Genomic DNA, 27,770 nt, shown 5'->3' on the forward strand with positions numbered 1-27,770 from the left:
GATTGTTGATAGTGTGTATGGGAGAAGGTTTCATAGTGTAAATATCAAATAAAATCGGTCGATATAACAGTTCGATGTATACGTGGTAGATAATACCGTGTGAGTGTTACATATAGAAACAGGCTTGCCGTTCCTTTATGAAAATCAGCTTCTCAGATTGCGGGCAATGTCGTCAGTGTTTGTCAACTGGCCGCTCTTCTGTGGCCGACTAAATAGTTAGCAAGTCCTCTTTGGACTCCGACTCTAGAGATAATTTCCAAAACTTAAAAAGAAAGGTTTTCTTGTAGTATTAATTTGCGGCATATTTATTTATTTCAGTTATAACAATTTCAATATATAGCATTTGTCGAAAATAACCATTCAGTTGTTGGGTTAGACATGTAGAAAAGAAACAATATTTTGAGTTTGAAGTATTAATAAAAAAGGGGGTCCATCTCGAAAAAAAGGGAGGGTCCTCTAAAAATTCACATCGAGCTGGCCGACGTATTTGGCAGGTCATTTCATCTAAAAACAGTCATGATGAAGACGTAGAGACCAAATAAAGAGATAGGACTGTGTTTTTTGACGTAGCCAAACCATTCCAAAAGCTACAAAATAACGTTTGTTTGTAAGCTGTTTATTTCAGCGTTCGTATTCCCAGTTTATCCAGCTCCTTCTGCACGCGCGATACCAGCACATCCTTAAACCTGTGAACACTTGTATCTATAGCGTAATCCTTCAGTGCTTCTTTACACGGCTTCAGAGAACGGTAAACATTCAAAACTTTATCAAAATGGCATCTTTTGTAATGTTGGTTGAGTGCAAAATCTTTCGGTACATGAAGCGACTCCGTTTCCGCATCGCCTAGTTCTGTCAGTTTCCAACAATAGTGATTGTGTAAATTAGTACACGTTAAAGGGTCTATGATGGTTTTTGTGGACACCCCCTGCAGAGAGGGAAGCCTCAGGCGTCCTACCTGACGCAGCGTTGTGAGATGACTCGGCATGGAATTGTCCTGCGGAAGCTCGGAAAAAAAGTACACGTTACTAAAGTGATACATTCGATGTCGGTGTTTCCTCTTAATGGCAGCGTCAATTGCATCTAAGAGCTCGGTATAACTGGTGAGATTTCCCCGTGGAACAATCACCTCGTCTAGATCAATCACCACAATGTGTTTATAGCGGTACATGTTTTTGTACATGCAGTCATTAAGAGTTGGCGCAGACATTAACTGCAACATAAACTCCTCGGTTTCATTAAAAATCCGGAAAACATTGTTATATATCAAAATATTCTGGTTGTGATAATGCATGAAGACATTTTGTGTGGTTTTATTGACAATGCTGCCGTAAATATTGATCTCTTCGACCCCCCAGATTCTGTTGAGTTCTACCCACTCCACCAGGCGAAGAGGATCAATGGTGCCATACGTCAACCCAATACAAGCACCAAACTCTAGCTTCTTCTTAGGTCTGTGCGGATATTTGATAGGTATCTTGTACAAACTCTTTACATTAGGGTACACATTGTCCGGAGATTCGTCAATTATAGATAGAAAACGCGGTTTAATCGTTGAGGATAATTTTCCAAGGTCGCACACGAAAATATACTCCCGAAAGTACCATCCTCCCGACCCTGTGGGAGAGTAGGTCATTCTGATAGGCGTCCATTTGGAGTTGCCAACCCAAATCACACACATCATTTTCTTTTGTCCTCTGCCTTCTATTTGTTCCTTGTCTGCTATGGTGATTATACGAACAACTGGTCTTGCCCTGGGGTCGAGTGTTGGTCTGTCGTCATAATATGCAGACAGCACATACATTTCTGTCGTCACATTGGGCTTGGCCCACGCCATTGTGTCCACGTGTCTGTGGTATGACGTCACATGTCTGTTTACAACCTTCCTCTTTTGTCCCCCAGGTCTCTGCAGTGACATATAAACACCAATGTAGCAAACCGCAGCTATCACTATTAGCACAATAAGGCGGGACTGCAGCGTGCAGCCTGTCCGGCAACATCTCCGCAGCAAGTGGCGTCTTTCCCGAACGTAGAAAGTTTTAATACCTCTTGTGCGAATCATTTTTGTTCTTCCCCCTACTCCTGCGTGCATTTCCTCCTCTGCTAAGTTGATGATACGTGCACTTTATACTGCAGTAGAACTATTTTAAGGGTATATTTGACACGCACTAAGAAAGCAACACATTAAACGGACGTGTTGCTAAATGGCTTTTATTTTTACCTTTAATGCGACATTTACAGCATTAAGAATTTGCTTTAATGATCCTCGTGACGAATTTACACATATATGTGTCTTAGGCATATGCATTACAATACCATGCCTCTACCTACAGGGATTTCTTTTGACATCTTAACGTCATGTAGATGAAACTTGAAATTCCAAATCGTATCACAGGCAGTGTCACCGATCCCAATTTCTTTCCAAGCAGAATGATTTGTCATTCTCCTTTTCTAAACTTCTTTTTATAAATTAATGATAAACATGACGTGCAAACAAGTTGCACATAATCTCTAAAATCTTTTTTTTTTTGGCCTCTTGGGTTTTATATTTCAATGTATCTTCTTTTTTGTCTTTTATTTATTTTATTTTAAAATATTTTTTCAAATATTTAATAATTTTATATCGTTTTTTCACTGAAGCTGAATGGTAAAGAAAAGTCTTCGCGCATTCTTTTCTGCGCACTTAAGCTTGCAGTTAACTTCGCCTTGGTGCAGTGAACGCGATCCTTTACCTCATTCACCATTGACCTTAAAAGGTTAATGAACTTAGTCTATCTGGACCTTGAGGTCTATCCTGGTCCTTGAGTTAACACTTAGTATGGTCAGTGTTGGTCAAAGTCAATATCTGGACCTTGAGGTCTATATCGATCCTTGAGTAAACACTCAATATGGTCAGTGTTGGTCAATGTCTATATCTGGACCTTGAGGTCTATGTTGGTCCTTGAGTGTTGGTCAATGTCTATATCTGGACCTTGAGGTCTATAATGGTCCTCGAGTGTTGGTCAATGTCTATATCTGGACCTTGAGGTCTATAATGGTCCTCGAGTGTTGGTAAATGTCTATATATATATATGGACCTTGAGGTCTATAATGGTCCTCGAGTGTTGGTCAATGTCTATATCTGGACCTTGAGGTCTATAATGGTCCTCGAGTGTTGGTCAATGTCTATATATGGACCTTGAGGTCTATATTGGTCCTCGAGTGTTGGTCAATGTCTAAATCTGGACCTTGAGGTCTATATTGGTCCTCGAGTGTTGGTCAATGTCTATATCTGGACCTTGAGGTCTATATTGGTCCTCGAGTGTTGGTCAATGTCTATATCTGGACCTTGAGGTCTATATTGGTCCTGGAGTGTTGGTCAATGTCTATATCTGGACCTTGAGGTCTATATTGGTCCTGGAGTGTTGGTCAATGTCTAAATCTGGACCTTGAGGTCTATATTGGTCCTGGAGTGTTGGTCAATGTCTATATCTGGACCTTGAGGTCTATATTGGTCCTCGAGTGTTGGTCAATGTCTAAATCTGGACCTTGAGGTCTATAATGGTCCTCGAGTGTTGGTCAATGTCTATATATGGACCTTGAGGTCTATATTGGTCCTGGAGTGTTGGTCAATGTCTATATCTGGACCTTGAGGTCTATAATGGTCCTTGAGTGTTGAGGTCTATAATGGTCCTCGAGTGTTGGTCAATGTCTATATATGGACCTTGAGGTCTATAATGGTCCTCGAGTGTGGTCAATGTCTATATCTGGACCTTGAGGTCTATCCTGGTCCTTGAGTTTACCCTTTCTGCGGTCAGTGTTGGTATATTTTGACCTCGGGGTCTATACACAGGGAAGCTGGCTGAAAGGTAGTGTTTAAGTATAATAATTTGATGTCTTATCATCCATGTCGCACAGTACTCTAATTTAAATTTTCAAAATAGCAGATTTCATCTAATTAAGCTGAAGGTCAGAGGTCATTGACCTACCCATTTAGGCCTGGTCGATCTCCCGAATGAGATCGTCCACAATTCTAAACAAATCTTGCTCGTCATCCTTTTCCTTGCGTTGTTTATTTGAGTTTGAAGTTGGTGGAGTGCTTTCTCTTAAATATAAGGGAAAGAAAACAAGAACGCTCAGTAGGAACAGGTAAAGTACAGGTGAAAAATTGAGGTATTACCAAATGGTACAGGAAAGTCTCTATATTTTATTATATGAACGTTTAATTACAATACGTTTTCTTCAAACTTCAGTCAACTCAAGCACTCACCCTAACCCCCTGGCAATCAGCTCCAGAGCGCGTTCAGAAAACGGGATAAATGTCATTCCAAACATTTCGACATCTGCCAGCTCTTTGTTCACTGTTAACACTTCGTCAGACGATTTCAAGGCAATACCAGTGATAGTCATCGCCATATTAAACTCTTCAGATGGGCTGGGTCCAACTAAACAGGAATAAAAAATGCTTTCTACCAGCAGTTTACTAAAGATTACTTAAAATGTATATTATAGCAAATTAAGTAAAGTGCATGGCTTTCATTCCCAATGCTTTAGTAGCAGCTGCGATCTTTCTGAGTATTATTGACGAAAATATACATATTTGTTTTTTTTTTTTACATTTGTTATGTATTTATAAGCAAGTCGAAAACGAAGTAGTAATCCAGTTGTGATATATAAAATATATAGAAATTGAACCCGCCTTTATTCCCGCGGCGAAAGAAATTTCTGATCCTTTTGCGCAGTCCTGGTCTACGAGTTCCTGTAATATTGAGTACTCGAATCGGATATTACATGTACCAACATAATTAATACTGAATAAAAGAAATAAAAAAACCTCTTCGATAGTTGGGTAATATAGACCTCTTAATACAGTTAAACCAAGTTCTATCTCTTCATTTTTTTCAAGCATGTATTATTTGTTATAGGAAGCAATGAGTACTGTAAACTTTCTCCTCCTCACGGACAAGGGCGAGAGATAACAGTGCAATTGCTCGCATCTGCGGTGTTGATAAGTGTGTTGGATATATAGGCTTTGTGTATTAAGCAGAAACGTATAGAATAAAACCATAACATTATTGTGTTAGTATCAGATGTTCTCATGTCTCGACTCGGCATAACCGCATTTCTTACCACTGTAATACTCCTCGCGTACATCATGATAGCTGTTAATAGGTTGAACTGCGTCTGCAGAGAGATCACGTTATATAAAAAAATTTATTTGATCAAATTGATAATGCAGCAAAACAATGAATTTAATGCACTTATAAGTTATTTTATATACCAAATGCGACATTTCTTTACACTATTCAGTTCATATCCATATTTACAGCGCATATTTTCTGCTTGTAATTTGCAATTTACTTTAAACAATAACGCTTACAGACAACAGAACGCTGAACTAGTCTTCACATATACGCGTTGTTTTGAGCACTTACGTGATTGAGTGCATCCCATTTTTTGTGAAAAAATGATAAAAACTATATTCCTAGATTCCGTATAACGTCTTATTGATCGCTATCGAAGAAATGGATTATGGTATAAACGTTACCTTGGTATCAAGACACGCCCGTTTCGCTATCGTTAAATAAAATCATTCAGTCCTCCGTCACAAATATGATCCATTTTTAAAATTTATCACAAAACATTGAAACCTTAGATAAAACTCACGCCAAGAAATCTAAAAAAATAGGCAAAATGGAACAAAACGTTTTTCTGAGCTGAAACTTTGGCGATTAATATTGGTGTGGTTATTGTGACGTCATGGCGTAACGTCGCATTTCACGTAACGTCACACTAAGATCGTACTTGTGAAAAATTATGAATATCGCACATTCTACAGGCACTTGGTACTGCGACCTTACATAATACAACGGCATTTTAAAAAATAGTACTGTAAATGGAAATTTTCCTGTATCTTTTTCTCTTGATACGTTTCAGATGTTCACACAGAGTAGAACTAGACTATTTAATAAACGATCATCTGTGTGAAAGTAACCGCATCATACTTTTATTTAGAGTGTACTAGTTTATTGAATGTAGTAGACAACTTTGGGGGGCACATCTTTACAACAGTGTAATAACTGCTTTTGAAGTAGCAAAACTTGCATAATTTTCACATTATATAATGAGCCCGTGAGAATCATTATTTCTAAAACTAAATCGCGTGTCACATATTGAGTTTTATTGATCACATATTATTTGCTGTTAATTTGAGTGAGACATGAATCTTTTATCAAAGTTTTAAGCAGTAATCTTTATGTCATTATTTCACAGTGATATCAATGTATCTATTCCTGCACCTAGCCTGGATACACAGTATGTCATTATTTCACAGTGATATCAATGCAGCTATTCCTGCACCTAGCCTGGATACATAGTCCGTCCCCGAGGGTGACGTCAAGGTCCTCCGCCATCATCACCACTGCCTGTCTCCAGTGTCTCGGTTCATCCAGAGTACACAGCCTCACAGCGTCTGCCAAATAGATATCAAACCAGTAAACCACGCCTGTCAGGCTGCCGTTCTCACAGGCGGGGACGCGGACCGTGACGTCTTTTTCTAAGAAATTGAGCATGTCGCTGGATTGGGGAAGGTTGAAGTCAAAGTCAAAGATTTTGAAAGGTTCTGTTAGTCTGGTATACGGGAGGGTTTGTAGGTCCACGTCAACATGGGTCCGCATCTGGAACAGAAATACAGCGCTGGGTTAGAAAGACGTGAAAGATGTGTACTTTATAATGTTAACCAGAGGCGCTTCCTCTGCACTAGGACCTAGCTCTATCCCTGGTCTACTATTGAAGGAGTTTATATCAAAATAAAAGTATTTACTGATGTTTTAGTGATAGTAATCACCTAATTTGGAACAAAAATAGTACAGAAACAGCCATGTTTCCCTTTTATCAATATTACTTTTGTTCCAAAGTAAAAGCTTCCCATCATTAAACGATCAGTAAATACAAGTCCTTGGAACCATGAAAAATCTTATTGATAATATATGTAAAAAAAAAAAGATTTAATTGTTAACTTTCAGCAGCTTGATGTTTATGTACATAAACTTGAATGTATATGCCACATAAATCCTGAGTGTGTACCTTGAAATCATTGATAAACTGAGCAATATTCCACCCCAGTGTTGACTGGTCACTAACCACCATGCTGTATTCCTTTAGTTTCTCGGAGTGGATACACATCCCATAGACAGACGTCCTCTGTGGGACCACACTGCCCCCTGGCCTCAGGTGACTCACTCTGAACATATAGAACTCTCATATATAATATGATCTGGCTACACGTCTTTTAAAAAAAATCTGAATAATATCAATATAGGCTTCTCCCTTTGCTCAATTCTATTATTCTGTAAAATAAAAATTAATCAATTAATTTAGAACAAGGCAGCAAAGCTGTCAAATGTACAGACAAAAAACAGAAAATAAAGATGCAAAATAGGTCATTTTGTCAATTTTGATGCAATAATAAATAATGCTTATAATAGCACTGTCAGTCAACACTGAATTTTAATCATGCACAACATGTAACATGGTCAATAACAGGAGCGGACCCTGAGATATTTTCTGACAGTATTCCAAAGTATCTATGTTGATCCATCGTCTATTTTGATGGTCTTCCAACAGAAAAAAATAGATACCAGTCAATATAAACTTAATAACCTGTCTTCTAGAAGACCCAGAAGATGGTCTCAATCCACCCCTTCAATAAGATTACAGTTTCAGGACCATGAGAGACCAAAGTCACATGATGAAAGTCTCAATATTTGAAAAATGATGACAGTGCATAAAATAATATTATATAATGTTTAAAGACATAAAAAACAATACAATTGCTTATGTGGAAATACAGAAAATGTGCAGAGCCTCAAGCGGATGAGAGTTAAAAGTCACAAATGCAAGTGTTTGAGAAAAAATTGTAAAGGAAAACATAACAAAACTAGAAAACCACCGAGAGTGCAGACCTCTGCCAAGGCAGCAATTGTTGATTATTATTGATTATTGATTGATTTTTGAGCCAGACCACCACTAAAAACTAATCATTGTCCTCTTTGGTCCAATTCTGACAGTTCCTGAAAATTTCAGCAAAATCGGTCCATAACTTTTTGAGTTATGTTGATGACAGACAAACAGGGGTGAAAATATAACCTCCTTGGCAGAGCCTGAGGTAAATATAATTTCAATGAAGCTGCTATTCAAATTTTTAATCTTTGATTATATATATATATATATATATATATATATATATATATATATATATATATATATATATATATATATATATATATATATATATATAATAACCTGCATAATTATCACTGCTTCCTTATTATTAATCTAGCAGAGAGCTTAACTTTTGGGAGTTTACAAGGAAATATCAACAAGTGTGCTTTATGTAATCTCCTTTAATGGCCTATCAATTAGGCAAATGACTTTATAACTAAGAAATTAGCTAAGTGATACCCAAGGGATATTAACAGACTGACCCTCTCAAAGGTCTTTCAGGCCCATAAGTCACATCTTAAGAAAAGCACAAAACAATAATGCACAAAATAGGAGACTACCAATTCTGATGCAATAATACATTATGTTTTACTGCACAGTCAACATCAAATTTTAATTATGCACAACAGGTAACAACGACGAAAGTAAAAGCATAAGGCTTCAGGCCCATCAGAGTTCAAGTTTATACTTAGAAAGTGCCAGAATGAGAAAAATGAAAATTTCACACAAAATTGCATAAATTCAATAATGAATGATAACCCAATTGACCTGGCTTTCTAATTTGAACTGCATGCCAATCCTAATAATCATACTTGTAAGTTAAAAATAATAATAAGTAACAGTTTTCTTTTCATAATGTTTGCAGTAGCAATGCAAAAATATTGTTGTCAATTTTGATGTAACATTACATAATAAATTATAGAATAATTATCACCAATTTTTGATTATTGACTATAAATAGCATGGACATGTAGAAAATTTGATCACCATTCGGCTTCATGTCCATGGGAGCTCTGAGTCCCACAATGAATATGCCAAAAAGATAATGAATATTTCACTCAAATGTATAACTTCCAGAAAAAGAAGCCAATTAGACTGCTTTTCCAACTCATTCTGCATTTAAGTCCTGTGTTTCTTTTTTCCCATAATGGTCATCATGGCAGCAGCACCAAAAATTGTTTTCTTCTATTTTGATGCAACATTACATAATGCTTAACAGTATAATGACCATCAATTTTCAATAATAGAATATTAGTAACATGAACATTCAGAAAACGTGACTAGCAAAGGTCTGCAGGCTCATGGAACTTCAAAGTTAAACCTTGAAAATGCCAATATGTGAAAAATTAAATTTTCACAAAAAACTGTTTAACTGCCAGAAAAAATTACCAAACAGACTGCATTGCCTACTGAAGCTGTATTTTAGCCCTATGTTTCTTTCCTGTAAGTTTGAAAACAGTAAGTGACATGGTTTTTCTTAAATGGTCATCATGGGAGCAGTGCCCAAAATAGGGGTTTCTTCAAATTTTGATGCAATATTACATAATGTTTAACAGCATAATGACCATCAATTTTTAATAATAAAATATTAGTATCATGGATATTCAGAAAATGTGACTAGCAAAGGTCTGCAGGCTCATGGAACTTCAAAGTCACATCTTAAAAATGCCAAAATGTAAACAAGACAGCACTGTTCTGAAATGGGTTTATTTCCATTTTTAACATTTTTTTAACATAAAACAAAATAAACAGTTTGTTGCCATTTTTATATGACCAACTAAGAAAATTGATGAGATGGGAAAAATATCAATAGAACAGTGTTAAATGTCCTATTTCCTCCATTCTGAGATTCTGAACATAGTGGATGATTGAATCTGACAAACTGCAATGATATGAATTTATTTCCATTTTTGAAACTTTATTACACAATACACTATAACAAGTTTACCATCATTTTTACATGATCAACTAACAATGTTGTAAAGATGCAGGAAATATCAAACAAACACTTTTACGTATCTTATTAGTTCAATAATGAGACTGTTAACATGCCTAAGAATTAAATCTGAGGAAATGTGAAAAAACAACATAACTTCTAAAATAATGCCCCGATTATGCTGATTTTCGAACTCAGCCTGCGTTTTAGTAAGATTGACCATTCCTGGGAGTTTAATGACAATTGACCTATCTGTTTTTCTTATATTGTGTTTACAGTGTTGCATATATGCTGAAAAATGAAAAAACAGCACAACTACTAAAATAGTGGCCCGATCATGCCGATTTTCGAACTTGACCTGCGTTTTAATAAGATTGATTACTTCTGTGAGTTTCATGACAAAAGGTCTAATGGTACTCCTTAAAATGTGTTTACAGGGTTGCATATATGCTGAAAAGTGAAAAAACAGCATAACTTCTACAATAATGGCCCGATCTTGCTGATTTTCGAACTTGACCTGCGTTTTATGAATATTCATCAGCTCTGTAAATATTAAGACAAAAAGTAAAACTGCCCTCCACTTATCGTGTTTACAAGGAAAGTGCACGGCGACGGCATCGCCATCGGCGACGACAGACGCAGGTGATAGCAATATGTACAGACACATCTGTGTCTGTACATAAAAAAGAAAGAAATGAAAAAATATTGGATTAAGTACTTGGTAGTTTATGATAACTCAATGTCTAAAAAGGAAGTTTCGGTTAAGTTTTTCATTCGTTGATGAATGCTTTGAAAATGGCAATTTAGGTTTCTCTGGTTGCCAAACTTCATTATCTTGTCAAAACTCATTTACTTCAGAAAAAAAGAAGAAAGAACCTGAATAAAGAACTTTATAATAACTCGATGCCTAAAATGCCTGAAAATTTAGGATAAGTTTTTTATTTGATGATGCACGTTTTGTTTTAACACTTTACATGAGTTCAGGCAACAACATTTATCTCATTCTATAGGAGCCCTCCTATGCACCTACTTTGCCAGAGCTATATCTTCTAACACTTGTTGTCTTAGGGCTCCACAAGGCTCTACCAGCTCTGTTACCAGGACATCATACCCCTGGTCTCCTTCCTCTGGTAACCCATTTACAAACAACAGCTTGCCAGCATCTATTTGATTGGCCTCTGAGATATGACGAAGTATCATTTGATTGGTCTCATCTTGTCCAGTTAATGTCACCTGTGCTGCCCCCTGTAGGAGAGACTGCAGACAAAGAGCAGAGAACCCTTGTGTAATGTCTAGAATGCTGAGACCAGTTTTCTCTTGCTGTAACTTTTGTACAGCAGAAAAATATGCTGTATTAACTTCTATGTCATTCAGCCTCCCAAGTTCATGCCTCTCTAACAACAAAGTTGATTTGGGTGAAGGGCAGCCACCAAAAGAATAGGTATCACATTTAGAGGTACTTGTACTGATTGTTTTGTCTGTATTTATGCTGGCACCATATGAGCTTATGGATGAACAACCTTGAGTTCCCGCATCAACTGTGGAATTTAATTTCTCCCCTTGAGATAAGTCCCTGACTCTCAACGAGTCTGAATTCTCATCACAATCCCGTAGAGAATCTTCAGAGTTTTCCACAAACTGATATGCACCTTGAGAGACAGAGTTGTCTTCAAAGCCACAGAAACTATAAGAGGGCACAGGACGGAAGACATCACCAAAAGACAAAGAACTTTGTGAGCTACTGGTACAAGCACCCTGTGGTTGATTTTTTTGAGTCCTTGGTTTTTCCCTCTTAATATCAGTGCAGTATAAATGTATGAGGTCATTAGCCACACTGCAGTGGACATGTACCATCTCTCCTTCCCTGACTACCAGGTTTTCTCTTCTCTCACAGCCTGAAATGAACAGATATATTATATTTGATTTGAATTATGGTGAAAACGAAAGTGAAAGTTACACATGAAACCACTACCAATAAAGATGTCCCCATCCTAAAGTACCCACAGTGTGTTCATACTGCAGCTGGTAACGACAGAGTAAAACCATACTAAATGATCTACTGAATAATCATCCATCACAGCTTATGCACCATTTTCACCAACTTTAATTATTCATCTTGATGGTTTTTGTTGGAACATGTCATATCTTCCCTCAATGTTTGAAGACATGGAGAATATTTACCATGACTGTGTATGTGTTCTGGTAGGACAATACTTACCATGACTGTGTATGTGTTCTGGTAGCACAGGGAATACTTATCATGACTTTTTAGTGTTCTGGTAGCACAGGGAATACTTGCCATGACTGTGTATGTGTTCTGGTAGGACAATACTTACCATGACTGTGTATGTGTTCTGGTAGGACAATACTTACCATGACTGTGTATGTGTTCTGGTAGGACAATACTTACCATGACTGTGTATGTGTTCTGGTAGGACAATACTTACCATGACTGTGTATGTGTTCTGGTAGGACAATACTTGCCAAGACTGTGTATGTGTTCTGGTAGGACAATACTTGCCATGACTGTGTATGTGTTCTGGTAGCACAGGGAATACTTACCATGACTGTGTATGTGTTCTGGTAGGACAATACTTACCATGACTGTGTATGTGTTCTGGTAGGACAATACTTACCATGACTGTGTATGTGTTCTGGTAGAACAATACTTACCATGACTGTGTATGTGTTCTGGTGGGACAATACTTACCATGACTGTGTATGTGTTCTGGTAGAACAATACTTACCATGACTGTGTATGTGTTCTGGTAGGACAATACTTACCATGACTGTGTATGTGTTCTGGTAGCACAGGGAATACTTATCATGACTTTTTAGTGTTCTGGTAGCACAGGGAATACTTGCCATGACTGTGTATGTGTTCTGGTAGGACAATACTTACCATGACTGTGTATGTGTTCTGGTAGGACAATACTTGCCATGACTGTGTATGTGTTCTGGTAGCACAGGGAATACTTACCATGACTGTGTATGTGTTCTGGTAGGACAATACTTACCATGACTGTGTATGTGTTCTGGTAGGACAATACTTACCATGACTGTGTATGTGTTCTGGTAGAACAATACTTACCATGACTGTGTATGTGTTCTGGTGGGACAATACTTACCATGACTGTGTATGTGTTCTGGTAGAACAATACTTACCATGACTGTGTATGTGTTCTGGTAGGACAATACTTACCATGACTGTGTATGTGTTCTGGTAGCACAGGGAATACTTATCATGACTTTTTAGTGTTCTGGTAGCACAGGGAATACTTGCCATGACTGTGTATGTGTTCTGGTAGGACAATACTTACCATGACTGTGTATGTGTTCTGGTAGGACAATACTTGCCATGACTGTGTATGTGTTCTGGTAGGACAATACTTGCCATGACTGTGTATGTGTTCTGGTAGGACAATACTTGCCATGACTGTGTATGTGTTCTGGTAGCACAGGGAATACTTACCATGACTGTGTATGTGTTCTGGTAGGACAATACTTACCATGACTGTGTATGTGTTCTGGTAGGACAATACTTACCATGACTGTGTATGTGTTCTGGTAGGACAATACTTACCATGACTGTGTATGTGTTCTGGTAGGACAATACTTACCATGACTGTGTATGTGTTCTGGTAGGACAATACTTACCATGACTGTGTATGTGTTCTGGTAGGACAATACTTACCATGACTGTGTATGTGTTCTGGTAGGACAATACTTACCATGACTGTGTATGTGTTCTGGTAGGACAATACTTACCATGACTGTGTATGTGTTCTGGTAGGACAATACTTACCATGACTGTGTATGTGTTCTGGTAGGACAATACTTACCATGACTGTGTATGTGTTCTGGTAGGACAATACTTACCATGACTGTGTATGTGTTCTGGTAGGACAATACTTACCATGACTGTGTATGTGTTCTGGTAGGACAGGGAAAATTGCCTGTTCCCAGCACCTGTCACTGCTAGGTGAAGTGGACAGGTGAGTATCTGGGTCAAGTTCAAGGACAAACCACATGGCTATGGCATCCAGTCTTCCAGTGGCTATCACAGGCAATTGGAGATCTCTGGATATTCCCTTGCGGTATTTACGTATTGCCTGAAAAATGATAGAAACAGACTTGTTTTGATAGCTACATTTCAAGCATGTTCATGATGTATTTGTGGGTGTCAATGCCAAGATGTGATAAACAGAAGATTATGTGGAATCCCCATGTGATTTACATATTGCCTGTAAAAATTATAGAAACAGACTCACTTTGAAAGGGACATTTCAAGTATGTTCATGATATAACTGTTAAATGCATTTGTGGGCTTCAATGCCAAGATGTGATAAATGGATGATTTTTTTGGAAGTTCCCATATGCTTGTGTTTGTTTCAGGCTGATGTAAAGTAATGGTTGGATCCTCCCTGGCCCTTGCTGACCTCCCTCCCTGACCCTGCCTCCCCCCCTACTGTGGTACCTACCTCAGTATCATTAAAGTCAAACTGGAACACACACGTGGCATCACTGATGGCTCTGTTACCCCCTCCTGCCCCCACTGTGCTACCTACCTCAGGGTCATTGAAATCAAACTGGAACACACAGGTAGCATAACTGATGGCTCTGTAACTCTCCCCCCCCCCCCCCCCCCCTGCCCCTACTGTGATACCTACCTGAGGATCATTGAAATCAAACTGGAACACACATGTGGCGTCACTGATGGCTCTGTAGCCTCCTCTCACATATTTCAGGTTCTCAGTGGTGTACGGCTCCTCCTCCTCCTCATCTTCCTCATCATCATCATCATCATCATCCTCCACAGCAGTGCCATCTCTCTGCTGTCTATGTGGAACAGAAGTCTTACACACCAGGGAGACCTGGGTCAGATCAAGCTGGCAGAGACCAGGATATAGCAACCTGAACATTGGGAACAATTCCATACATCACATGAGCTAGGCTACTTACACAAGTCACTCATGTTCAGAGAAAACCTAGAAATCACCTTGAACACTGCAGACAATTTCACATATAATGGTGACAGATGCAACCCACCATTATGGATTGTTTAACATTGTTTTATGTAAACAAATTTATCTTTTACCAAGCCAACTGATCATATATAAGGAACAAAGCTGTGAGACACTGATACAAATAAACCAAGCCATGATTACATCTAAACCTTCACCAAAATCACATGAACCATCTCACTTGAGTAAAATTGGGAATTTTTCAGAGAATAATAAATCAACATATTTCTGGATTTTCTCCTGAAATAAACAAATAAACACTTCAAATGCTGTCTTATACTTAACCTGTTCTGTTTTCTAATTGCTTCACATTCTACAAGACAAGCCACTACAGTGGCGCCACTTGGAATAACCCGAGCCTGAAATACCAAAATTAAGGAAGTAATGTACAGGTAATTTAAGAACATAAACAACACCAGATGGTCCTGCCAAAGTATACATTATTATACAATGCAGCTGAATAAAATACTGACACCATTTCATTCCATAAACAAAATGTTGAATTCAATTTCAAAATGGTATTCTTTTCTGCAAAAGGGTATATTTTTAGCCCCTTTTGATGTCCCTATATGAGAAATGGCATAAAATTTTGTTTCAGAGGGGACCTTTTCTGTCCAAAAGGGCTGTTCATAGACACCCCCCCCCTACCCTTTGCCTACAGGCTTGTATACCTGGGTTTTGTCAGACAGCAACAAATGTTACCAAATTTTATTTGATCTCTAAATAAACTCTTATCTTAAAAAAATATGATGTACCCCCTAACTCTCTCTCCAACTGGGCTGGAATACCTACATACCTGGGTTTTGTCAGACAGCAACAAATGTTCCCAAGCGTGATCTAATGTGGACAGCATCCCTTCTCCAAGAAGACCTGCATCCACAGTCTCTGTCACTATTAGGGGAACTCTGGAAAAATAATATCAGTGAGAAGGAAGGGGAACTTTCACTCTTCTTAAAACTCATTTAGTTAAACTATCTCAATCTAAATGAATATAGGGAATAGTGTACACTCACAGGGAATAGAGGATGCATGCACACGCACAGGCACACACACACACACACACACACACACAGGATCAATGACAGATTTATTTTATGTTTACCTTTTTGGTATATCATCAGGCACTGTTATATCTGTGGACTTAGCATGAATCAGATGAACTTTATCTTTCATCTGATTGGCTACAAGAACATCTCCTGCCAACTCGTACATGGTCTTGGACATTTCACAAGAATATACCTCTTGTGCTCCGGCTTTGGCAGCAAACATGCTGGAAAGAGAAAACTTTTCTTCTCTGATTTTTAAAAGATTAGGCTGTTTTGCAATATATCAGTAACTTGATTAATGTTTATCCAAAATTAATGGAAGAAAATAACTAACAACTAAAAATACCATCCTAAGTTAAATTACTTAATTTAGTGACAAATGAAAAGTTCTAGATGGACAATCTTTATTCTAAAGTGAGTCACTTTCACCTCTGTGCCATTCTCTCCTCTAATGTTTTGTGAAAAATAGGAAGAAAAAAGCGAGTGTGTCTCCCCAATACTCTCATCAACTGAATTGGAAATAAGACAAGTGGCAGAAGTTGAGCAGAGAAAAAAGAAATTATGAAAGGCAAAAAAAAGGTCCTATCATTTTTGGTAAAAAATAAAATAAAATAAATAAAAATAGAATGAAAAAAAAAAAGAAAAAAATTATTTTTTCTACAACTTATTTTTCATCATACCTGAGTAATCCAGTGCCTGTCCCTATATCCAGAACTGAGGTGTATCCCTGCTTAACAGCCGTCTCTATGGCACTCTTAAAACTCTGATTCCTCAGTGTATCATTCAGCATACGAAAGTGCCAGCGCTCCACCAAGTGACTGCAGACATTTTCAAGATTTTCTCTAGCACCTGTGATATTACACAAAATTTCAAATGTCAGTTCAATGGTGCATTTTCAAAATATATAATATTATTACAAAGACAAGAAAATTACAATCCCGATAATGAAAACTATTGGAGGTGGATGCTTCTTATAGGCCCACAAAGTTAAAACTTCCTACTCTAATGGTCTAGGATGGGAGATGCAAAATTACTATCACACAGATTGGCATTACCACATGATCTGATTCTCAGATTTCTGTCACAAAAGAGCAGCAATAAAATTCATTGGGATCTGCAGCCTCTTGCTAAATAAACAGATAGCATAACTAAGTATATATCAAGTAATAATACTATACCGCTTTCATAATCTTACCCAGGTAGCTTGGGTCTTGTCTCAAGGCCTTACGAAAACATGAAGCTGCCTCATCAACATAACCAAGCCTGAAAATGCCAGTGTGTGTTTTCAGTGATATAAGTCACTTCTGATGCCTGGATAGTTGTAGCAAAGTATTAATAATACAAAAAAATTCAACATATACGAATACAAACATTTATCAAAAGTAAATGGCACTGCAGAACATCTATCATTTCAAGCAAGTTGCTGAAACAGCACATACCTAGGATAGTAACTTACGTTTCATGATCACAGATCAACACAGGAGGTAAGTTCAAATGTTGTCCAGGAAATGAAATAAAACTTATTAATCAAACAATTTTTAATCAACTACTTTTATACTTGCTTAAATCTTCAATTACATTTTCATATAAAGTTTCCCTTAAAAATAGTATTTACAAACTTCATGCAGCAGATAACAAAAATTAACCGACTTTATGTTGTGATCAAATGTTTTCTGTTCTATACATGTTGTTTATATCCACAGAGGGTGCTGGAGCCACATTGGAGAGCTATATTATAGAACCATATCATAGAGCTATGACGGAGCCAGTGCTGAAGTCATTTACCCAAGGTAAAAACTATGCAGGATTGAAGCCATGCTATCAATGGCAGTATATATTGGATGCCAAGATTAAGGAGAGCTGAAAAAGCTGGTTACCCTGGGGAGAGGCAGGGAGCTGATTAACATGGAGAGAGCTGAGGGAGCTGGTTACCATAGAGAGAGCTGAAGAAGCTGGTTACCATGGAGAGAGCTGAGGGAGGATGTTACCCTGGAGAGAGCTGAGGGAGCTGGTTATCCTGGAGAGAGCTGAGGGAGCTGGTTACCCTGGAGAGAGCTGAGGGAGCTGGTTACCCTGGGGAGAGCCGAGGGAGCTGATTAACATGGAGAGAGCTGAGGGGGCTGGTTACCATGGAGAGAAAGCTGAAGGGGCTGGTTACCATAGAGAGCTGAGGGAGCTGGTTACCCTGGAGAGAGCTGAGGGAGCTGGTTACCCTAGGGAGAGCTGAAAGAGCTGGTTACCCTGGGGAGAAATAAGGGAGCTGGTTACCCTGGGGACAGATGAGGGAGATGGTACGTTACCCTTGGATAATTGTTATGATGGATTTTAATGTTTCATTCAGTTCTTCAAACCATTTGTTTTTCAGTGATGTGTAACTTGTGACAGATAAGAAGCAGAAAAAAAAACTAGGGACTTTGGAATCGGTTTCCATCTTCACAATATGTTTCAGACTTGAGCATAACAGTGATTTTTTTATATTTGTGTGATCGCGGCTGAAGAATCTGAGAAGTGTTTTATCTTCGCACCTGAATAGTTGTGACCCCATATTGTTTAACATTTGTTCACATTCAGGGAAGAACTGACAAGCTTGGTCAAAACATTTGAACAAATCCTCCCAGCGGCATTTTCTTTCCAATTCATCACTCCATTCTCTAAACGCGGTGCTAAAAGTTTCTTTTATGTCGTGTTTTTTCGCCGGCTGCAGACGACAGACGAGCAGGTAATGCGCAAATGCACGGCCATAATTTTTCTGTTGCATACACCGTTCTGCTGCCTGGATGGATTTGCTCACGAGCCATACGTTCCTTTCTAAATCTGGACACTGCATGTGGCTAGCTATGGACATCTCATTAATAAAATTCCCTTCACAGAAACACGACTACACGAGACTTGCTGTTCCAACCTCTTGTAAAAACTAAAACAAGGAATTATTTTAATACTATAATTAAAAAATATACCGGTTTAAATGTATATAATAGAAAATGACAAATAATAAGGCATTGATATTATTTTGTCCATCAAACAAATGCATACTCATAGAAATAGGAGTTTGATGTTCTCTTAAATATTTATTAAAACTATAATATGGCTTTCCAGAACTGTTTCAAATCTTTGAACTAGATCAACCCGAATCAGATATGCGCACGCAGCATCATCGGCTTCCTCCAAAATGTTGCCTGACGATGAACTGGCTAGATTACCCGTAAATTTTGGCTATGACGTTGAGGAAACTGAGCAGCCACGGTTTTTTTACCCAGTTCTGTATTGGTTGCCACCATTGGTGGGTGGAATACTTGGTAACAGGCAAAAGCCAGCCCTACCGTTTGTACAAAGTGAGTAAACCTTAAGGCTTTTATTAAAATTACTTACATTACCATGTTAATATGCTAGATAGTAGCACCTTGATTTGCTAAATCTGCTGAACCTAAGAACAATTTTATAACAGTGGATTTGCGGGGTTGTGAATTCTGGTTATGTACAGCGATCACCTGTCTATTTGCTTTGTCGAGACAGGAGCTGGAGCACTGAGCATTTACTACTACTTTACTTTTATAAATAATAATTTTAGGTTAATTGAAAACTTTCAGTTTTGCTTAGAACATTTGGTACTTTTGTAGTATTGACCCATTAGAGCCTGCGTCATCAAAACAAACGGCAGCCATACTGGAGGGAGACCGGAATCGTCTGCTGCGCATGAACAAGCCATGTCTGTAGTTCAGTTTTCGTTTTCTGTATTTTTTTCATATTTAACCGAGCAAAATGATGAATTACTGCAGGGTATTTGATCGAGAGAAGGTAACTTACTTTACAAGCGTTCACAGATTGCCTGCAGTGGTAAAAATCCATGGTGAAGGAACTAAAACCATAAACGGAGGAGAGACGGCGAGGTGGCTTTGAATCAAGACTCTTCGGAAAAGTAAAGGATAAAACTAATTTATTTAATAGCAAAGAATGAAGAGCCAACTGTGCAGATTTACCATAAAAGAAAAAACAGTAGAACACCAAAGACCTAGGTGTGTACGTTTGGGGCGCACGTATATATTTAAAGTAGTGCCCAAAAAGTGTGGATGGAGAGTGTGTTAATTTGTTAAAACGTGTGGAAATACCCAGGCAGGGTTTCGACTTTTATAATGAAGACTCACCTATTGCCTTGGGTGTAATTTGTTATCAGTTACGGTGCTCTCTAGATTTTATCGGCTGTCACCTACCTCTTTTATACCTGGTTAGTTTTATTCCCAATTAGTGTCAAGGCTATATTTGTACTGTACACAGCTGAGCTGGGCCAATTAAATCAATTACCTGTATGAAGTGTATTTGGAAGTTGGTGGCTTAATTTTCGATTTGGTGTAGTGATAAGAGTAATTTTATTTTGCAAGTAAATTCTACCTCAGGTGTAATTGACATATAACTTTAATAACCTCATGAAATAATTTTGCACTTTCCTCTGTAAAAATGTTAAATTCTGCTCCTTTCAACTGTAATGTTGTAAGTTATAATATGAATAAAAATCACTATTGTTATCTTTCTATTAATTTAGATTTACATGTAGGAAATTGATCAGGCATTTCCCACCAAGCCACACTGATTGGGTGCAAGTAAATTATTAAAAAAAAAAAAAAAAAAAAAAAAAAAAAAAAAAAAAAAAAAAACGGAAGCTTTTGATGACAGGTACAAAAGGCAGCTAGATGACACACAAGGTAGAAGCAGCAAAAAATATTCCTAGATCTCTGTGACCAGCTGAGGAGACAGGATCTGAACATCAGGAGAGTGAAATCCATTGCATGACAGGAGTTATTTAATTGAAGCAACACTCAGAACTCAGCATTTCATGTTCACTTTTATTCATACAAAATGTGCACTTTTCCCATATGTTTAAGCAAATGGTTGCAGAAATCAATTCATGAACTGAATTATTATTTTACATTGGACATCATAAATACATGATTGTGAAAAATGCCTTGCTTCTGTGAATGACTGAATAATAATAAAATCCTAACAATGTTGCTTATATGAATGGTTGCATTCATGGTGAATATTAAACTCTCTCAAACAACAGTCTCGTTGCATGTACTTTCTAATGAACCAAAATGAAGTACAAGAATGCTGAAATAATTTAAAAAGTTGATGATGGTATAGAGCAAATGTTCTGCATACTTTACTTCTGTACTGTATAAACAATAGCATCTGAAAATCCCCAATATAGTTAGGCTTTACATTAAAAAAAGAGAACAACAAATACCTGATATTGCAGTTTTAAAGTAAATTTAAAATACATGAATTTTGTTCACTGAATACCTAGCAAAATATTCTCAATGCAAATGGTATATAAAATTTTATAAAATCAGTTTGATACAATACTTTTTATGACAGTAGATGTATTTTGAAAACTTATTTACAACACAACTCACCAGCTTTATTTTGATACAAAGGACACGTCTTTTTCATCATTGACATAGTTTCTATTGCTCCATTGATATCAAGTGTATAGTCCCATGGCAAATTCCCATTCTCTAAGTCCCACTTAAACTGAGGTTTGAGGATATTTGAAGTGCCTAACAAATGCTTCTGTGAATGACTGAACTAATAATAAAATGCTAACAATGCTGCTTATATGAATGAACAACAGTCTTGTTACATGTACTTTCTAATGAACCAATATGAAGTACAAGAATGCTGAAATAATTTCTGACAGCTTCACGATGTAAAGATAAGTCATAACTAACAGCAATATTTCATGTCATAAGACAATCATACATTCTTCCTTGAATCCACAAGGGTTTATCCTAATGATCAGCTCAAATTTTTTTATATCTATCCTTTATGAAAACAGTTGCTTCTATTTATGGTTAAACTTATGATTACACATTAAACTCTCTCAAACTATAACTGTTATTACCCAATGAACAAGAAAAATGAAGTACAAGATAACTGAACTATCTTCTGACAACACGATGTTGGGTAAGTAGCATTTAGTAGGATTTCACGTTTTTAGACTGTCTTGAGTTCATATCGGTCGATCCCGCTGATCAGCTGAAGCCTCAGCTTGTATATATCCTTTTCCCTTTGGTGTCCTTGATCGTGATATGAAGTTTACTTTATTTTATTTGGTTTACCTATATTTACGCTACTATTCCCCGTCGTTCATTCCCTCCAGCATGGCCGCGGGACTAGTGTTACGGAGCAAATATGACGTCACTGTAATCGGTTAATACCCCCCACCCTGTAACTTTCTGTAACTTTCACTTTTCAAACAGTTTTTTACATTTTCTTGTTCATATATGTCATAGCTATTTAAATAAAATGCTTTTGTACTAGTAATTACCTGTGGTCTTTTTCGAGTTTTAATCAAGTGTAATCCAGCCCATTGAAATACATTGTGAGAATCTACCATGCATCTTGCAGTCAATAACTTGCCGCATTTTCATTGGCTAACTCTAAGGCTACATGACTTGCCAGACTCAAGTTTTGTACTTATCATCCCCATTATGTGAAAATGATTTCATGTGAACAAGAAGCTAACAAATTTTACAGAGGAAGTCCAAGTATACAATGTATAAATCTGTTTATGTTAAGAAAGCACATGAATAATAAAAAGGGACTGAAGTTGACTTCCAGGTTTTTATTTCCATTGAGAAAACAAAATGTTTTATAATGATGGGACATCACAGAAACTTCATAATCCTTTTAATATTTACTGAATTTCTTTAAAACAATTTTCAGATGTGTTTTCCCCACTGTCTATAGTACAAGTCAAAACTGAAAGTCATGTAGCCTTAGAGTTAGCCAATGAAAATGCGGCAAGTTATTGACTGCAAGATGCATGGTAGATTCTCACATTTTATTTCAATGGGATGGATTAAACTTGATTAAAACTTGAAAAAGACCACAGGTAATTACAAAAACATTTTATTTAAACAGTTTTGACATAGATGAATAAGAAAATGTAAAAAAACTGTAAAAAAACTGTAAAAAAATATTTGAAAAGCAAAAGTTACAGGGTGGGGGGGTATACTACAAAAGTACCGAACATTTTACCTAATGTTGTCTTCCTAGGGTGACGCTTAGTTGTCACCTTGATTGGATAGTAAACAACTGTCGTAAAATCACTCTATGATTTATAAACCTGATGCATAAACTTAAAAACCTTGTAAAACGACCCTAGACTGCCATAGTAGTTTAACGTAATGAAAAAAAAGCAATAATAATCAAAATTGGTCAAAGCATTCTGAATAAATACCACAAAATTCCGATTGACACTGATAGAGACAATAAAGAACGTTTAGTTTGTGGTACAAGAATGCCAAACATGAACGATACTAATCAAAATAAAATGGTGCCAGGCTATAACCTCCTATTGTTCATTTATAAATCTCATGTACACAAAAATATACCGAAATATCACATGTTCCGCAAAGTTCACTAACTAGAGGCAAGAAACCTTCTAATGCCTGATGTGCCCTGCATTCTTAGGTCTGTCACAAATTACCTGTCCACTGCCCCTGTGGAAAATTGTCTCATTTAACATTCACTTACCATTCTCAATCTATTCTAGAACATTTGGTGTATTTTTTTACAGTTCTAATGTTGTTCTGTAATGAATGTAACAGTTTAAGAACTGTTTTTGGGAAGTCCTTCAGAATGTCCTAAAACAGATTGAGAACATTTTTTATTAATAGAGAAAAGCATTATGTTCTAGGACAGATTGAGAACTGTAAGTGAGCATTAAATGAGACAAAATTTGGCAGGGGCAGCCGCATGGCATCTTTGTCTTCAGCCTATTCTCATGTGAACTCAGAGCATGGGTCACGTCCAGAATTAGAAGGTTTCTTGGCTCTTGGTGTAAGAAAACAGGGTGATATAAGCCATGGGCAGTCTGTAGCCACAGCTTCATTACTGTAGTGTACCTTGGTGTGCTATATTACCCATTTTAGAGTGACCCCTCTAGCCTAGGCAAAGTATCTTTCTGGATTTTTAACTTACAGAGTCACCCCTGTGCATGCATCAGGCATGGATAATTAAACAAAATAAAAGTTTACACTTTTTCCCAGCATGCAAATAGCATTGATAAACTTTGGCCGTTAGCTTGTAGGTGTGAAGGGTGCACTGTTGTTAGAACATGTTTTTTTTTTCCTCAGGAGTGCCAAGTATTGGTCTTGGTTTAGCAGTTGGGGCATTTTTAGGAGTCAGCGCACAGAACTTGAGAATGAGGTATCAGAGGATAAGAGACCATAACGTTAAGGAATACATCCGTCTACACCCAGAACTCTTCGATGTGCCCCGTGAGTAGATGCATCTTTACTCTGAGTAAATTACTGATTAATGACATGGAGGAAAAATTTCAGGTCTATGCCCTATTTCTGGATTTTCAGTCTTCATTTTGATTATTTTTAATCACATTGTCTAAATGTAATGAAAAATTGCAAGCTATGTGTTTCTCTGTTTTTACAACTTTCACCCATGTAAATGATAAATAATTAGATGAATTACTAATGTGTGAATTCTGCACAGATGCAAATTCTAGAGAAACTCCTTAAAGGGGTTATTTATAACCAAAAATTTTTAACCAAATCACTGTGGAAGCAAAAAAAATTCTGTTGTCCACATCAAGTACAAAGTTTAGTCATTGAAAAGTTTCAGTATGTCTTTGGTCACTTTGTATATTGTAGGATTTTCTATTTACTGTCCACATCTCTCTCTCTCTCTCTCTCTCTCTCTCTCTCTCTCTCTACAAGGAAGTCCTTAAAATTGACCTATTTTACTTTCCATCTCAATTTTGATATAATTAAGATATTGTAAATTCTGCAGAAATTGAAACCTTTAAGTAAGGTTGCCAGATTTCAATCATCATCATCATCTCATGTCACACGCACTTTCTTTGGCCACCCTACTCGCTAGATCTCAATCCCCCAGATTTCTTTCTTTGGAGGGTATCTTAAGGAAAGAATCTATGCTAACAATCCTCAAAATTTAGACACTATGAAGATCAAAATACAAAGAAAAGGAACAGTCTGGCTGACGTGATTGGAAGAGTCATTACCAATTTCAGTGTTCATGTGGCTGCCGTTTTTCAGCTGGGAGGAGTATGGATAGAACACTTTGGCTTCGTTCACATGGAATGTCTTTTTTCTAAAAATCTATTTTCTATTTGCGGTATGTCTTATGATCACGGTCTGTGCCCTGAATATCCCGCGGCGTAATTACTGGCAGCGCGAGCCAGTTACTATAAGTTACTATAAGTAACTGGCTCGCGCTGCCAGTAATTACGCGGCGGGATATTCAGGGCACAGACCGTGATCATAAGATAGCGCGAATAGAAAATAGAATTTAGAAAATAGACGTTCCATGTGAACGAAGCCTTTATCAATTATTGAAATTTGACTACCTGAAAGATTTTCAATTTCTGCAGAATTTTCAAGGATATAATGGTCATCCTTATGGAACAATTTGGTGGAAAAAGTTGGGAATATCTTAATTACATGTTTACAGAGTTGCCAATTATTCTGTTTTATAGGAACTTTCCCGATTTTTAGTATACGTTTCCGTGCTACTGATTTTCTATTATTTTTTCTGACTTTTGAAATACATCATCGTTAATAATGTTGACAGTATTATTCGATTGAAAGGTTTTTTCCGTGTGTCTCTTGTGTGTATCCCCGGCAGCAGATTGCACATGCGTGTCAATGTTAAGTATGTGACTTCCCACTGTCTGTCACGAGACACGTGGTGGAGATGGCGTGATTTTGAACTCTTGAAATGGATGATAATTTTACCGAGTCTAAATGTGAGGCAGAGGGCGTAACACTGTAAGTGTACCTGATGCTAAACGGAAAAAAATTACACAGAAGTACCTGAGTGATTGGAGTCACACATTTCCGTGCATTACACCTTCAAAAAGGGGAAATTGTTCGTGTACTGTCAAGTATGTGACAAAGATTTGTCAATCCAAGGTGGGGGTGCAACAGACACTAAAGCCCATTTGAATTGTGCTGCTCACAAAAAATGTGAAAATACTCAACAGGTCTCTGGTTCGTTGTTAGCCATTACAAACCAAGAAACTGCATTTCAGAAAAATGTCACCAGAGCGGAGCTTTTGTACGCCGATTTCCTTATTGAACGCCACATTTCCCTGGCAGCGAGTGACCACGCTCAGATTGTGAGAGGATATTTTCTGTTGTAGGGGAAAATTTGAATGAATTCAGAAGTAACATGGCTGTTGAAACATTAAACAATCTGTTGTTAAGAAAAATGGGCAAATGTTGTATGTGCTTTGAATGACAGTATGATGACGAGTTGCTAAAAGCTGCCAAAAGTGCAACATATAGAGATAATGTGAATTATTATCATAGATTGTACTCTCTGTGAGTGAATAAAATATATTTGTAATGATCCTGTTTTTTGTTTGAAATTACTTTTTTTTTTTTTTTTTTTTCATTTGGCTCTTGATTTTATGAAAGCTTGGGTTGGCAACTCTGTGTATGTCAAAATTGAGATGTAAAGTAAAATAGGTCATTTTTTATGGAACACCCCAGATATATATAGTACTTTAAGTTTTTAATGGATGGAATATTCTGTTGACTATTTGCAGCCCCACCTTACTACCGTGATGTTTTGGAACCATGGCATCCCACACGCATTATCACCTGGAAGAAAATGGTTTACAACATAAAAATGAGCCAATGGAATTTTTTCCGAACCCCTGCATCTGAAGATATCCAGGAGGAAGTGGAAGTCAGTGCTGAGAGCAGGGAAAGGTTTTCGTAGTCTTTTTGTCTCAGGACTTTCTGTTAGGATATGTGAAATGATATGAAGTAATAGAAAGTGTTTGGCAGTCTATGTCATCAAACCTATGATGAGTTGAAACTGAGACAGGTTAGTAAAGGAATAGTTTATAGCACAGGGAAATTGAGGTGCTTGATTGTTGCAGGTGGAAAAAAAGTGAACTCAACATGGAAAAAAATGCCAAATAGATTGAAACTGGGTTATTTGCTTATTGATGATTAGAGTGAACACGAAAATACATCATTTTTTCATTTATATTAAGGTTTATAACTGTCAAAATAAAGAGTTTTCATTGCCAGTGGAATACGCTGGGTAGATAAATACATCATTGGTATATGCATACATTTGTGACATTGACCGCGTTCATATCTATCCAGTTGTTAGATGGGATCTGTAGAATACAAGTATTCCTATCTGGTCAGTGTGGAAGAATAACATAAATAATCAAGGCAATGTTTGCTCATTTATATGCCCTACATCCTTTTTTTACAATAGTCCAAGTGTACGTTAAATGTTCCGACTGCTTAGGCGAGATGAGACGTACGTTGGTTTTGATTTATAAGACACAAAGCCAGGGATGGTTCGTAGGCTACAAACAAACCTGCATTTTTGCCAGAAAAAGGTCAGTTGTAGATTAATTTTTATAGGTGCATAAAGTTTTCATATTTGCAGGAAGTACACTAAGGTTCCTATATATGGTAGGAAAGGCTATTGTACTGAAACACTTACCACAACCAGAAAAGAGATAGCAGGTTACTTGGTACGTTTACATATATACGTAACAATCTAGCCATCATATTCCACTGGCACCAAAAACTCTCTCAATGTGTGTGTGTTTAATAAGATAAACAAAGAGGTCACAGGAACTCGCTGGACCTGCTTTTCTTTACTTCACAGTAGATCACATGCAATAGTGGACTCTTCCAGACAATTATTGCTGTTGGTTTGTTTCAATAAATTGTTTTAATTTAAAATCATGCTGTCTTTTATACTAATAATAAAAAC

The 27,770-nt window shown here is 37.2% G+C and overlaps 3 protein-coding genes and 1 long non-coding RNA gene across 6 annotated transcripts; 2 read left to right on the top strand and 2 right to left on the bottom strand.

The window, feature by feature from the left end:
- Positions 1–289: 289 nt before the first annotated feature.
- LOC106160711 (uncharacterized) lies at positions 290–2,522 on the bottom strand. Its single transcript, XM_087007515.1, has one exon. It carries the CDS (start codon positions 2,087–2,089, stop codon positions 617–619), a length of 1,473 nt encoding a protein of 490 aa, XP_086863641.1. The 5' UTR covers positions 2,090–2,522; the 3' UTR covers positions 290–616.
- Positions 2,523–5,957: 3,435 nt separating this feature from the next.
- On the bottom strand, positions 5,958–22,333 carry LOC106160933 (protein arginine N-methyltransferase 9). Of its 3 annotated transcripts, none has more exons than XM_087007569.1 (11): positions 22,309–22,333; positions 17,182–17,249; positions 16,667–16,835; positions 16,043–16,210; positions 15,737–15,845; positions 15,226–15,299; positions 14,587–14,830; positions 13,833–14,028; positions 10,947–11,811; positions 7,063–7,219; positions 5,958–6,653 (listed from the first exon to the last, which is right to left on the bottom strand). In XM_087007569.1, exons 3-11 carry the CDS (start codon positions 16,774–16,776, stop codon positions 6,300–6,302), a joined length of 2,277 nt encoding a protein of 758 aa, XP_086863695.1. In that variant the 5' UTR covers positions 16,777–16,835; positions 17,182–17,249; positions 22,309–22,333; the 3' UTR covers positions 5,958–6,299. The 3 variants fall into 3 exon arrangements, with proteins under 3 accessions (XP_086863695.1, XP_013393172.2, XP_013393183.2); XM_013537718.2 differs by lacking the exon at positions 22,309–22,333 and adding an exon at positions 18,512–18,910; XM_013537729.2 differs by lacking the exon at positions 22,309–22,333 and adding an exon at positions 17,443–18,505.
- Positions 19,115–27,742, top strand: LOC106160928 (uncharacterized). The gene is made up of 3 exons (XM_013537702.2): positions 19,115–19,318; positions 24,122–24,265; positions 26,572–27,742. The coding sequence occupies exons 1-3, from the start codon at positions 19,156–19,158 to the stop codon at positions 26,745–26,747; spliced, it is 483 nt and encodes a 160-aa protein (XP_013393156.2). The 5' UTR covers positions 19,115–19,155; the 3' UTR covers positions 26,748–27,742.
- LOC147763274 (uncharacterized) lies at positions 19,325–21,041 on the top strand. Its single transcript, XR_015333331.1, has 2 exons — positions 19,325–19,999; positions 20,524–21,041. It is a non-coding gene; the product is annotated as an uncharacterized LOC147763274 (long non-coding RNA).
- Positions 27,743–27,770: the final 28 nt, after the last annotated feature.

This window comes from Lingula anatina, chromosome 3, assembly GCF_051362555.1.
Source record: "Lingula anatina isolate TDL-2025a chromosome 3, LinAna3.0, whole genome shotgun sequence".
Lineage (NCBI taxonomy): Eukaryota > Metazoa > Brachiopoda > Lingulata > Lingulida > Lingulidae > Lingula > Lingula anatina.